The sequence below is a fragment of the Agelaius phoeniceus genome, chromosome 15, assembly GCF_051311805.1.
Source record: "Agelaius phoeniceus isolate bAgePho1 chromosome 15, bAgePho1.hap1, whole genome shotgun sequence".
Classification (NCBI taxonomy): Eukaryota; Metazoa; Chordata; class Aves; order Passeriformes; family Icteridae; genus Agelaius; species Agelaius phoeniceus.
In genome coordinates, this window is record NC_135279.1 from 11852672 (window position 1) to 11867006 (window position 14335).

Genomic DNA, 14335 nt, shown 5'->3' on the forward strand with positions numbered 1-14335 from the left:
TTGCTCCAAGAGTTTGATGATAACACAATCTTAGATGTTTGCAGCATAAAGTTGCATTTGGTAAGTCTGTTCCTGGCAGGAGCTTGTACATCTAAGCACAGTGTGAGAGCTCTTAGCCAACAACTTGTTTTCTTTACTGTTTTAGCACAAGATCAAAGCACGTAAGCAAACAGAGTATTTTCGGGTTGTGCTTTAGTTGTATTAGGCTACCAGAATTCTTTCTTTTAAGTCAAGTACTTGGAAAGTGATTGCTTTGAATAGAAACCTGGTGATGCAGATTGAATAATATCTATCAGTAAAAATATTCACTTTGCATTAAATTCTGAAGTACCACTGTATGTGGTAGTGTCTTAGGAAACACTTCTCAATTTTAATTGCTAAGCTTTAAAATAAGTCTTTAAAAATAATTTTCCAAGCAGCATAAGATTGTGGCTTTTTTTTTAAAAAATGCAGCTGGTTGAATACTCCAAGAAGTGGCTTCAGCTCAAAGGGTTTCTTGAAAGAATTACTGTTTTTAACCCATTTAGTCTTTTTTTTTTTTTTCTTTTATTCTGACAGTTTAAGTGAATCATCTTCCAAAGAAAGAGGACTGAAAAAATGCTTAAACAATAATTTTCTAGTTAAATAATTAAATATACCTTAGAGTCCTACTTCAAAATTCTGTGGCATTCATATTCGACACAATGATGGGCAATATTTCTGACTCCATCCAATATTTACCAGGGAAAAGCAGCAGCGAGATTCAATATTAGGATAGGACTATTTTTAGCATTATAACAAATAGTTATATTTGGGTTAAATTTGGAAAAATAGACAGAACTATGGTTGGATACACTCTGCACTGTAGTACTGAGTTCATCTACTTGGTACTGACATGAATGTATGTATTTGTGCAGATGCAATAATGGTGTTGGACTTGGTTCCCAAAGCTCTTTGAAAGGTCCAGATTTTACGTTGATTCAGTCAATAATCATCTCCAAACTATGATTTTAGTCTAGCACTTATCTGGTGTAGTTTTTGTTCAGCCCACCCCCATACCCCTCCTTCACAGACTCTCTGTATTTTGAGCACATGGATTGAAAGAGAACGAGGTGTCTGGGTGTTCTAAATGAAATCCTCCCATGCACAACCATGAACACACATGTACAGTAATAAATGTATCAAACCAGGACCTACCTTTCTCCTAGAAGTGTTTCAAGATTAATTTTTATGCTTTCCATGTCTCAATATGCCTTTATACACCTATGGATGACCAGAAAATGTGTCAGAAGATAGACCATGGGAAAAAAAGAGAGATTATATCAAATCCTAGATCACATCAAAGAAATGCCTTATATTGGATGCTATTTTCCTCAGGAGTTCAGTATTAATACATTTACCCAGGGCTAAAATATGCTGGGAGATTTTTTGAAGAAAGCAAAATTTTATCAACGGTATAACTACTATTATAAAAGATATATTTATATATAGCTTTATACAAGCTATTTTTAAAAATATGTGGATTCATGCAGTTCAAAAGTCTTTTTATTTATAATTAGGATATTTTATTTCAGAATAAGAATAATTTAAAACAGTAGTTAATGTATTTTTCTAAGCATCAAAACGTTACTTGATACATAATAAATAGTCTCACAAAGCATAGTAATAGAAAATTTAACTACCTAGGTGTTTCCTTCTTATGCCTTTAAGAAAGCATCCTCAGCATGACCCATATAAACCAGCTACCTCTACCCAAATCATGTGCCATTTGAGACAGAGTGAAATTGGCACTTTATTTTTGGTGGTTTGCTTTGTTTTTGTCTAAAGCAACAGAAGGAACAACAAGCTGAAACAGAAAGAATTTCCAATAGGAACACGTGATAAAAACAATCTGGCAAGATATTGACATTGACAGAGTCCTTCTTTTTACTTTATGCATCTTTTCTAACACCTACTTTTGCATTTACTTTTTTACATGTATCTTTTTCTTCTTCCTTTCTGATGTGTGATCTAATATTTGATACTCATAAAATAAATAATTTTAGGGTAAGGAAAAGCCAGGTTTTCCTTGGACACACAGGGAAACCATAGGAGCTGAGAACCCCCTTGCAAACAAACAAAGTGTCTGCCAAATTGACTAAGATACTCTTATAATATTCTAGTCTGCTACAGAATGCATCTTTTTGGAACAATGACTCCTGTGTTTAATTATTCTTCATAAGACAATTTTTTAAAAACTTGAAATGATTTGTTGTGAAGATACCACATTTGTGCCCAGGGACAAGTTACTATGTGGGATTGGTTTATCACACCAAAGGTGTCAGGAAAACATTTCACACTAGGCAGTGTCCTCATGTAAATTTGATCCTTTGTGATAATTTATTATGATGGAATCCTAAAATATCAGTGTCTGATAGAGCTTGTGGGTAGAGAAAAAAGAACACTGTGCTTCAAAGACAATGTGTGTTCAGAGAGAAAACAGCCTGGTACATTTTTGTTTTCTATGGCAGTTTTATCTGCTACAGATAAACAAAGTTTTTCCTAGCAGAGTATATCAGCATAATATAATAATACTGAAATTCTTTAAGCATAAAATGTGGGGTTACATTCCCTTCCTTCAGGCTGAGGTTGCAAAGAACTGCAAGGACAAATTTGCATTTAAAATTGCTTAGAGCCAAATTGGTATTGCTTGATTATTGGTGGATAAGTTTTATGTATTGGGGTCAAGTATTTTAGCATTGAAATGATCTTATCTAGGAGCACTCAAAAGCCTGACTTGGCCATTGTGTGGTCCACTGACTGTAACAGAGGCCGAAGATCCTAATTCCCACCACCTAAGTCAATGCCTTAATGTCAATTGCAGGCAGCTGAAATAAAAATTAAAGCTGATGTGTCTGGGATGAAAAATTGATCATAATATGGTGCTGCAAGTTTTAATATGCAAAAAAACCCACACAATCTTGAGAGTATGCTTGTCTATCAAAACCCACTGATAACCAATTAAGAATGTGAAGAGAATGTACAGCTACTAAAGCACCCATAGGAATATTATTATCAATGGTCTTCTACATCTTTTAGCAATCCAGGATTAGTTTTACAGTATCCAACTCTTTTTGCCTTACCATCTGTGGGATGGGGAGCCTGGAAAACTTCCTCAAGCTTTGACACCTGCAGGTTTTTCTTCTATTGCAGACCCCTTGCCTCTGCTAGCAAGAATAACGAGCTGACCCTCTGAAATGAAAGTGCAGAAGAATTTTATAGGAATCCAGGAGCTCTCTCCAGACAAGAAGACTTTGCTAATGGAACAAATTTTCAGTAAAAAAAGTGCAGATTAAAGCTGCCATGCTCATGCAGACACAGCTGCAGTAGCCAAGACAATAAATAAGTGTTTGCACAGTTCAAATTCTTAGCTATCAACAATTTTGATTCCCTCACCAAAATATACACAGCACTTTTATCCTTCAAAGGAATGTTGTGATAACTGATGAGTGAGATTACAGCAATAAAATCACAGAAGTGTCATGTTTGCAGGTAATGGATTGAACCATCAGCAAATGTTGATATTTGAGCATGCATACATACACACACACATATATATATATATAGACTGAGAGGAAGAGAGATATGGGGAGAGTATTTAAAATATTTTATAGCTTTTTATCACTGAAGAAGTTGTATTTCACAAATTGGTGGAATAACTTAATTAACAATAAGACCATTGACTGGAAATATTAAGTAACAGGTTTGCAACTTGTCACTTTGTTTGTAACCAATGATAAAAATACAGTGACTGGGTTAGATACTGGCTCAAATAATCATTGAACTATACAAGAACTAAAGCGTATTTAATTCAACTAATGATATAGGTCTATTGATTATTGTTAAAGTTAAATGCATTGTATTTGGAGACAGAAAAATTAACTTGATGGCTGAAGGCTGGATCTGTGTTTTTAGAGATTCTGAGAAAGAAACTACTGTATCTAATTCTGATGGATAAATTTCATTCTGCATTTGGACACTGGGAACTAACAGATTGTCCAGGGTATTAGAAGGTTTGAGCAGAATCCAAGTGTCATATTTGGTTCAGACAAGACTAAGTCCAGCAGGAAATTTTGATGTTTTTATTTTATTAGCAACATTTCACTTTCCCATCATTTAAGTTAGGATAATTTTTTATTTATTTCTCCCTGAAGTTTTAGAAAAGTGGGCTTGGGATGGAAAAAAATGTTCCTGGTGATTGAATTTGCCCAATCTTCCAGTTCATAAATGTCATTGGGCAGGCTTGCCATTGTCTATATTTACTTTGATCTAGACAGAAAAAATAGGGGAGGTAAAAAAATGCTATTGTAGATCGTAGTCCAAGTACCTATTTTAGACTGAAGCACTCTTACTTTAGGAAATTGTGAGATTCCCTAAATTATATACTCCAGTAGTAGTTGCTAAATTGCATTTTTGGACAACGGAATTTGGGATTCTGGTGCCAAATTTCATTCATCTTCCATAGTCCTCTAGTGTTTCCCCTCTGGCCAGGAAGTGTTTCCTGTGTCTGTGTAGCCTCTTTTATTAGGGGGAGGGGAGATAAAAACCTTGCATATTCCCCCTGATCCTATCACACACTAAATCACCTCATTCATACTGACTCCACCAATGCTGCTTTCCCCATTTCCTGAGTTACTTAGCAACAACCATCCCTCCCTTTTCCACTCCCCCATCCAACCTTTCATTTTTTCCCCCTTTGCAATCACGATTTCCACGCTGTTTAGAAAAATGAGGATGCTCAGCAGCATAGGGCGAGCTTTTCCTTCCAACCTCCTTTTTTATGCCTGCCAAATCCTTCTCAGCTCCAAAATGAAAATCCAGGCTGCCTGCATATGTGTAATCAAAGGTTAAAAAGCACCCTGGCTGACACCACGCATGTGTTAATCTGTGCTGCAGCAGAGTGCATCATTTCCACTTTGACCTCAGAGTTAATCTGCATTCAGGCAGCAGCTCCATTGCTTTATTCTTTTTTTTTTCCCCTCTCATTTACTCTTTGTTGCTTTATTGGATTTTCCTGCATGTGTGTCGGCGGTTCCGTAAATGTGTATGTGCTCCTTTCCTTGATGTTTTTATTCTGTGAGCGTCTGTGATTTTCGCTTTTTGTTTGGGTTTCATTTTTTTTCTTTTCTCCCAATTATATTATTTCCCTAGATTTGGAAGCTGCTGCCTGCTGCCAGAGCTGACGTTTTCTGATTATATCTGCAAAGGGCTTGTGCAGATCTAATTTCTCTCCCCCTGCATATTAATTCCAGCAGCTGGGCGCAATGTCTCATCCCACTGACGGGACCTGGTAGGGAGGAGGGAGAACTACTACCAAAAAAAAAAAAAAAAATTAAAGAAGGGGACGGATCCATCTGCAACCGAGAGGAAAGGGGGAAAAAAGCTGGGGGGGGGGGTGGGGGGGCTGGAATAGAGATGATTCCTCCAAATCCAACAAGCCTGGGGAGCACTGCATTCTTGAATCCTGCATTTTCTCTCAAAATGATGGTGTGGGCACTTCTGTTCTTCTCTCTCATCCAGTGGTAAGATGTGCTTTCTAATTCTGTTTGGGAGGGTGGGGGGAGAGGGAGGGCTGGGGGGGGTGAAGAATCTGCGAATTTGCTGAGCTGTCGTGAGAATGCCAGAGGTTTGGACAGTGGCATTGCATTCATCCATCTCTAGCAGCTGAGATCTTGGAATGTTTTATTTCTCTTACAATTGTTGTCGCTCTGACATGGACAGAGGGAGGGTGAGCGGCGGGTGTGTGTGATGGTGGTACATGCCGGGCTGTTCATAGAATTTGGTGCCATATTAATGAAGCCCTTTATCTCTGAATTAATCGCTTGCTCCGGTGCACGGAGCTGTGTTTTGCGGGCACAATGTCCGTGCATTCCTGCTTGTTTTCCCGGAGCGGGCAGCCCCATCATGGCTGTGCGGGGCTGCGCGGCGGACGCGGGCAGGGCTGGGTACCAAGGACAGGGATGCGGGTCCCGCACGGCTCCTCCCGGCTCCGCACGGCTCCCCGGGCTCCCTCGCAGCTCCCCCGGCTCCGCACAGCTCCTCTGGGTCCCTCTGAGCTCCCCCGTGTCCCTCAGAGCCCCAGCATCCCCAGGTGCGGGCGGCCGCAGCTCCCCAGGGGATGCGATAGTTTTGGGGTTGAATGTTTCCAGCTGGATGTTCCCAGCACACCCGGCTCGTTCTGCTGCATGTGTGTGCATCACGCACCGAAACGGAAAGGGGTGAAAATCCCACAGCACAGGAAGCAGGAGTTCATATGTGGATGAGCAGAAAGTGGAGGGCGGGAGAATTGCTGCAGTGCCAAGCTTTGCGCCGGAGCAGACATTCCTGCAAAAATGTGTGGACTGTGCTTTTAACAGGTTAGATGAGGCAAAATCTCTGCACGGCAGAGAGTGGGGCCTTCCAAGAGGGAACAGACCCCTCCCCACAGCTGCACAAGCCATGTTGTCACTGAGACCTTCCACAAGTTAGTGCCCACTCTGCTACTACTAATGCGAGATTCACATAGGCTTCGCAAATTTTCCTTCTTTCCCCTTCCTTCCTTTTACATGGACACTACCGTACCAAAAAGTGGGTTCATTCTCTTTGTTTCTCTCTATTGTTTGGTTTATTTTTCTTTTTCTTTTCTTTTTCTTTTTTTTTTTTTTTTAATGTAAAATCAGACTTCATACCTGCAATGGTAGGATCTTAGTTCTAAGCCAAATAAAAGGCCAAAATGTTTGGCCGGGGAAATGAAAAGTTGCTAGGTTTTCAAGTAACTTTTTCCCACACAAAAAGAACTTTGTAAAGAATTCCTGTGAGAACAAACTAAAAGTGGTTGAAAATTGAGTAGAAAATGAGAAAACTCAGTGAGCCTACCATGAGGGTACTTTGGTGTTGGGAGTAAGACAGATGTGAGGTATTTTTGACCTTTATAAAACCAGTTATGATTACTACCTGCATACAAAAATGGAAAAGTCAATTTTTAAAGGATTTTATGATGGGCTTTCATATTATTTTGACATAAAACTTCCACTAAAATAATCCCAGATACTTATTTTAGCACGCTTCCTTCTTTTCACTCATCTTTCAGAAAAGCATCGCCTGAGAGGAATTTTGCCAAAATTATTTCATAAGCTTTAAAAGAAACCCTTCATAATGCAACTTATAGTTTTAGCTCAACAAAAAGTTCTGTATTCTGTTCACAGCTATCTGATAGCCAAGATGGTTTCTTTTCACAGCCTCCTGACCTCATAATTTTGAAGAATAAATCATGGATTGAGAAATAATAGCTACAAGTAAAGTGAAAATTATTCTCAGTGCTTCACAGAAACATTTTAAATGAGTCAACATGCATATGTGATTTTAATTCTAACAATCAGGACATTTTCCTCCTCCCATTGTGGAAGAAGCCTTGTTATTAGTTTTGGAAACTCAAGGACCAAGATAGGGTTATAAAAGTTGAACTTGGATACCATTTATTTAAAGCCAAGATGATAGGTTTTCTTTGTTAAAAACTCATCAAACACTTCAGAAAGAGAGGTTTATTATTGTATTGTGTGTCACTTTTCAGGACACTGAAATTTAGAAAGGCCAATTGAACACTAACAAAGATGCTCCATGTTAAACATCTGAATAAATGTATTGACATCAATCAGAACACACACAGAAGTTTAAGTATTCACAACATTTGATCAAAGTAATGATTACCATTACTGTGCAGAAATTTAAACCCTGTTAATACAAAAAATTACTATATAGGGAAATTTATTGTTGCAAAATCATTAATATTTAGAAGATTGAGGAAAGAAGGGGAAAGTTGAGACACCACTCAGGCATTAATGCAAGCAGCTAAAATTCCAGCATTAGCTCCAGTAAAACATGAATGAACTCAGAAAAAAAGTCACTTTACAATACTGTAGTATTTTATCTTTAGAAAATGTGTATCAGTTTTATGAAATGCACAAAGTACATCCTTACAACTGGGCACACTAAAGTTTCAGGTAGTGCTTTTTACCAGTTGGTTTCTCAAGATTCATAACTGGACTGCAAACTTCTTGCACAAATTTCCCTCCTCCTCTCACCCCTCAGATCAGTGTCACAGCATCACATGGGCTTGGAGCTGTGCTCAGTGAATATTGGTCAGATCAAGCTCCCAATTTCTGAAAATTGTACATAAAAAATCCACAGATCAAAAGACAATTTAAAATTATTTAAGAAAATATATTTGTACATCTGATGGGGTTTAATCAGAACCAATTATTTGATGGTCCTCATCAAACAAACAACATGTATTTAAAACATTACATGTAATAGAAATCACCAGCAAAGTTTCAAAATGTTTTAAAGCTGTACTCTGCACGCTTCTTATATATGAGGTTTATCAATTATTTTTGCACAGCTTTAACAAACTGCCACCAAAAGCTACATAATACAGTGGAAAATAATGTTCAGATGGGGAATGTGGGACTTTTTTTCCACTTGTTTGTGCCCAAGTAGTTTCATGGCAATATTTTTATGCTGCAACTACATGCCTAAAATTGAAGACTGTCAAGACTGATCAAAAACCCCTATAAACAAAGCAATCATTTTAGCATCAAAATAGTCTGGTGCCTAAGTGAATACATGTATTTTATTAGTAAATTAATGAACACATGTGTAAATAAAATTCTTTTGCTCTGGTAAAGTGATGTGATACAATAACAAGAATATCCTTCATATGGACAGTCACTTAGAATTACTGTAAAACTTGCCAATATCAGTTTGGTGTAAATCCTGCAGCCATAGTTATTAAGACTTTGCCAATAATTTCTCAGTGTGTAACACTGACACTAAGCCAGAGGTCCCATTACTGGAATAAGGAGTTGCTCAACAAGAGGCGATTTCTCACCTCCCAAGGATTGGTCCCCTTTGAAGAAGTGTCATGATAGAAGATGTGGATCTAAGAGCTGTTAAAATATGACTTTATCCTTATCTCTGATACCATGAGACTGAATATTTCATACACTCCAGTGTTTGGATCAGCAGAGCTAAAGCTGTGTGGACACAGGTCCTGCACTACTTTACCATGTCAGGGGGAGCAAGGCCTGCCTGTGAGGTTTTCATGGCCATGCTGCATTCCTGACCGCTGGGAGCTGCAATGCTGGGACACAAACTTAGAACAGCTATTATTGTCATAAAAACAGTACCAAAACTACTGACCTAAAGTAGATTTGAAAATGAGGTTAAATTCTATTGTTTACAACTTGATGGGGTAAAAAAACAAACTACAGACACTGTTTCCCTACTTGAAAATAAATGATTCAGAAATGTGGATGAAACCCTTTGACTAACTTCTGCTGTAGTGACTAAACCACCTAAACATAACCTGCATGCCAAAACTCATGTACTCCAAAATACTCCAGAGAGTATGGAAAACAATGTTAGACTCCTTTCAGAAAGTTTGAATCTTCAAAAATTATAAAAATAAAAAGTGAAAGCTGCTAATAAAAAACTATAGAAACTAACTACAATAAAAATATCTTAGGAAATTATTAAGCTCTTTTAATGTAATATTTCCCATATTATTCATATTATATGTCTTCTTCATGGCCATCCAAATCATGCCTTAGGGTCTTTAGGGTTTAAAATGTTCATGATTAATGGTAATCTGGAAAAAATATCTAGATTATTTGGATTGTGTTTGTATTGGTTTCATTTATACTACATTCAGTCTATTGACATATATCATTAAATTCTGTAGCAGTTGCACAAAAATTTAAAAGGGAAGAGGAGTGAATGGATGAAAGGCAAAGAAGCAAATGTCTGGCCAAGGGGAACTCTTTCCAAGTCTCAGTCCCAGTACAATTAAACTCCTATATGCTTAAGTAATGACCACCACTTTCTCCAATGGAGAACTGAATTGTCAATCGAATAATGAATTATTAAATTATTAGATAGAGCATTAGACACAGGTGACCAGTAACAGATGCACATACATAGGGTGGTTGATTCCTTACAGTACCTTGCAGACATACATTCCAGTGAGCTCCAAAGCAGAGGCAGTTCTAAGGTCAGTAGCTGTGCCTGGCACTGTCCTGCAGAGAGATGCAGTGGCTCATTTGGAGCTGGCTCAGTCCCTTCAGCCTTCCCCTTGTCACAGGGAGTGACAGCCACTCTGGCTGTAAAATATAGATGATATTATTATTATTATTATTATTATTATTATTATTATTATTATTATTATTATTGTTATTGTTATTATTATTATTATTATTGTTGTTATTTACTACAGATATAGTCCTACATTCTTTTAGGGTGATAATTTGAGGACCTATTTTTTAGCATTCGTGGGGATAATTGGAGTGTTCTGGGGGTCTCTCTTGGTGCAGTCTGAACTGCAGCTTTGCAGACCATGGCACCTGCAGCCCCACTGACAGAAACCTTTAATGCAGAGGGAGAGGTGGTTAGTGTGAGACTGGCAGTGAGTTGTGTAAGACTGCAAGTGAAGAACAAAGTGGAACTGGAGGGTGGATTAATGTGAATTCAAGCTCAGAAAATCACAGAATCACTGAATCATTAGGGTTGGAAAGGATCTCTGGAAATCATCCAGTCCAACCCCCCCTGCCAAGGCAGGGTCACCTGGAGAGGTGACACAGGAAGGTGTCCAGGTGGGTTTGGGATGTCTCCAGAGAGGGAGACTCCAGGAACCTCCCTGGGTGGCTGTTCCAGGGCTCTGCCACCCTTAACATAAAGAAGTTCTTCCTCACATTGAGGTGGAATTTCTTGTGTTTCTGTTTATGGCCATAACTCCTTGTCCTATTGCTGGGCACCACTGAAAAGAATCTGGACACATACATATAAACACAGAGATAAGAAAAATACCCCCAAAACCTGATACGGGATGTCAGAGGGTTTTTTTTTTTCATTGTTATGCTCTACAGCTTATTTAATGTAGCTCTTTTAAAAATATTTTTTCTTTTAACATGAATGATAAGATAGAATTGTCCATTTTCCCAGTTTTCCCTACTAAGAAACCAACATCATATCCAACACTAATGCTGAAAATCTCAGCAGTTCTTGGAATCTTCTCACATGGCAAGGCCTCATTTTATCCTCAGTAATTCCTGTCCCACTGAAGTCACTCTGTTGCTGAGGAAAGCCAGGGCATATCCAGTATAGATTCATACAGGTAGTTTTGTGCTTATCTAAGAACTGGGAAATCACCCAAAGTTAAATTACAACTCAGTAAGGATCTTCAAAAAGGGTATCTTACACTGCATAATGCTCTTGCAGAAAGCTCTCAACCTACATTCCAGCTGATTTACAATACCTCTAAATATTTTTTCCTTCATTTCTTCTTTTTTATTTTATACAGATGATCAGCTAAAACCTCACACTCCACTTCAGACCACAGACTGTAATGCAAATTGATCTTAAATGGCACATAAGTCTTTCCCTGGCCTTCTGGACAAAAAGGAATTTCTCCATTCTAGAAAATGAGCTGTTTTCTCTGAATGGAACTCCTGAACAAGCACCAGGGAGGCTTTTTGAGAATATAGGAGAAAGAGATGTATTCATTTTCTTTTTAGAAAAGATATGACAGCTGACAATAGCAAAGGACATCCAGATAACTTCACTGGAAGTAGATGTAACTTTCTGGGCTCAAAGCAGGAAGCTGTTTACTTCATACAAGACATGTTTCTTATTCAGTGAATAAAAAGACCTCAGGAAGTACCAGGAAAGAACCATAAATTCCAGAAAAAAAGAGCCCACCACCACAGTCAGGTATCTATAATTATTATTAGGTAAGGAAGGTCCTTTCTCATGGAATGAGACTAAAAGTCATTGAGCACCAATGAAACTAGGGACTACAACTGCCCTAGGGAAAACATCCAACTCACAAAAACCAGGGTGAAGAGATATTTTAGGTGCTAGAGAGATGAGAAAGGGACAGTATAAAATGTCCATTGTAGATGTACTGATCTTTTTAGACTCAATTTGATGAGTGACTTTTGATGACTTGAAACTTAGGATTACCGCATGCTTCTTTGTGATAATGGATTTTGGCCTAAATTGTCATGGTGCTGTAAGGAGCAGAGTGTGTGAGTCTGAATTCACCTAGAGTGTATTCTTGTGGAGGTGTAATGTCTTTAAGGGCATTTTATTTAGGTGAGCACCTACCTCAGAAGAGCTCTGGTGCAGTAAGTGCGAGCTTTGCTGTTTGAATTGGGTCAGCTTTCCTATTTTAATGTCCAGAAGTAACCTGCTCATTTCATTCTTCTAATGAAGAAGATATTTCGCTTTGCATTAAGCCAGGAACTGAAAAAACCCATCAAAATAGAAAATAACATTAATTGCTTTTAAATTTTTCATATGAAGTGGTTGGAACATAATTTCTATCAGAATGTGTAACCATCTCCTTCAATGTGACAAATTTACAAAAGGACTATAGGGGTTTTTTTCATCCATATGAAAAAAGAGTGGGTGAGGGGAGATACATATTTTCACAAGTTCCAACACCTGCCAACTGGCTCAGACAAACTGAGGTAAAAGAGGGGTGATGGTGGTAGGCTGAAGAAAACTCTTGAGAGAATAGTGAGGATTATATCTAGTGTGATTCTGGGGTATTTGTATGGTTGCAACAAAAAATTAATATGCAAGTCTTGTCAGACTGAATATTGGGTATTCAGTCTGACACACGGTGATATCCTCTTATTTATATAACAGTAATATTTTTAACACAACTGCTGTCAAAAAAGGAGGCTTTAATGCTGATGAAAACCACCAGTGACTGCATAAGCAGAAGAGAAATGTAACAAATACCTTCCCATGTAAATGAGTACCTCAGCTGCATAATGTTTTTTCATGTGATGTCCTAAGCAACACAGAAAAAGTTGACTACAGCAGCTTTACTTGTTCTCTCTTACATAAAGGACATAGAGCACGCAATGGTATGATCCCTGGCTGAAAACTTACAAAAATGTTTTTCTTCTTAATAAGTGGGGTGATGCAGAGCCCAAATATTTATATAGATTCAGGGAGAAGAAAAATATTTAAAATCCATTAAACTCAGTGATAGCACTCCATTATAGAAAATCTCTAGCTGCATGTTTCTGAAAGAGGAGAGATTTTGTGCCCTTATCTTTTGCTCTTACCCTCTGCTGTTGGCAGCTGCCAGATGCAAAATGCATGGCACAAAACACCACTGATTTGACCCAGAGTAATGAATGAATTATGGTTACAGCAAAGTGATAGCAGGCAAGAGAAAGTCAGTAAATCATACAAGAATCTTAGTGCAACAGTTGATCACCTCTAAAAAAGAAAATCAATATTGTTTAAAACATTTTCATATCTTGAGGATCAGTTCTATTTTTTTCAGATTTAGTGTAAGGACATTTTCACACATATTCAGTAAAGAACAACACAATGTGTAGGCCTAGCTGTGAAATCTGGCCATTGTGTATGAAACTAAATATTAATCTTACAAGACAGACCTTTCATCTGTTTGCAGACAGCCAGCAAAACATTAAAGAAATATCATTTTTACCATACCTAAACCAACATACACAGATTATTACCAAAAATAAAAGATCAATATATGTAAAAAAGGTATTTAAAATAAATGAAGGATAATAATGATCTTTTGGAAGGGATGGAATAAGTTATTTATTTTTTATGCTTGCATAAGCTCTTTCTAGATGATGCAGGTAGTCATGTATGAAATTGTATTTTTTACTGAATGTCATCTTGGACTTTGATGTAAACCCTTGAGATAAAAGGCCACCTTTCCTTCTGAGCTATTTATCTTCAACTTTTTGAATGCTCCATGTTCTGCTGAAAAATACTTCTGGTTCTAAACATTTACGAGAAATGCCCCTTAAAGGGGATCTCACACATACCCCTAATAACCATCTGCCAGAATTCCTGCCCCCCCAAAAAGTGGATAATATGAGAAAATGAATGCTTTCCTTCACTAGTGGCTCAATGTTATATTGTGTAACACAAATAGCATGTTCTGGTCATATGAAGCTTTTGTTAATCCACAGCAAGATATCTTCAGATTCAAACAGAACTCTGCCTGCTGCAACAGATTGAGGATTATCCACTAAATACCACTTTCATTTAATTCCCTTAGATTATTTTCCAAGAGAGAGAAAAAGAGATAGCAGGAGGAAGAATGAGAAAAAAAAACATTAAGAGAAATTAATCAGATAATTCTAGAAAACCTTACTAAACTAATCAATGTATTAGTCAATGTGTTATTAAGTGATGCACTTCTGGGACCCATTGAACCACACATATGTTTGCCAGAGGTGGAGAAGTGTCACCAAAGCAGAATGAGATGTGCCCATGATAACCA

At 37.7% G+C, this 14335-nt stretch overlaps 1 protein-coding gene and 1 long non-coding RNA gene across 3 annotated transcripts in view; one reads left to right on the forward strand and one right to left on the reverse strand.

Annotated features, from left to right (window-relative positions):
• Nucleotides 1-1124: 1124 nt before the first annotated feature.
• On the reverse strand, nt 1125-10143 carry LOC143695248 (uncharacterized). Its single transcript, XR_013184351.1, has 3 exons — nt 9998-10143; nt 3102-3210; nt 1125-1242 (listed from the first exon to the last, which is right to left on the reverse strand). It is a non-coding gene; the product is annotated as an uncharacterized LOC143695248 (long non-coding RNA).
• The window catches only part of GABRG2 (gamma-aminobutyric acid type A receptor subunit gamma2), a 61047-nt gene continuing 52127 nt past the window's right edge, over nt 5416-14335 (forward strand). For both annotated transcript variants that reach the window (XM_054642662.2, XM_054642663.2), the window contains exon 1: nt 5416-5540. In XM_054642662.2, coding sequence (XP_054498637.1) covers nt 5434-5540 — 107 coding nt within the window. In that variant the 5' untranslated portion in view covers nt 5416-5433. The remainder of the gene's footprint in view (nt 5541-14335) is intronic.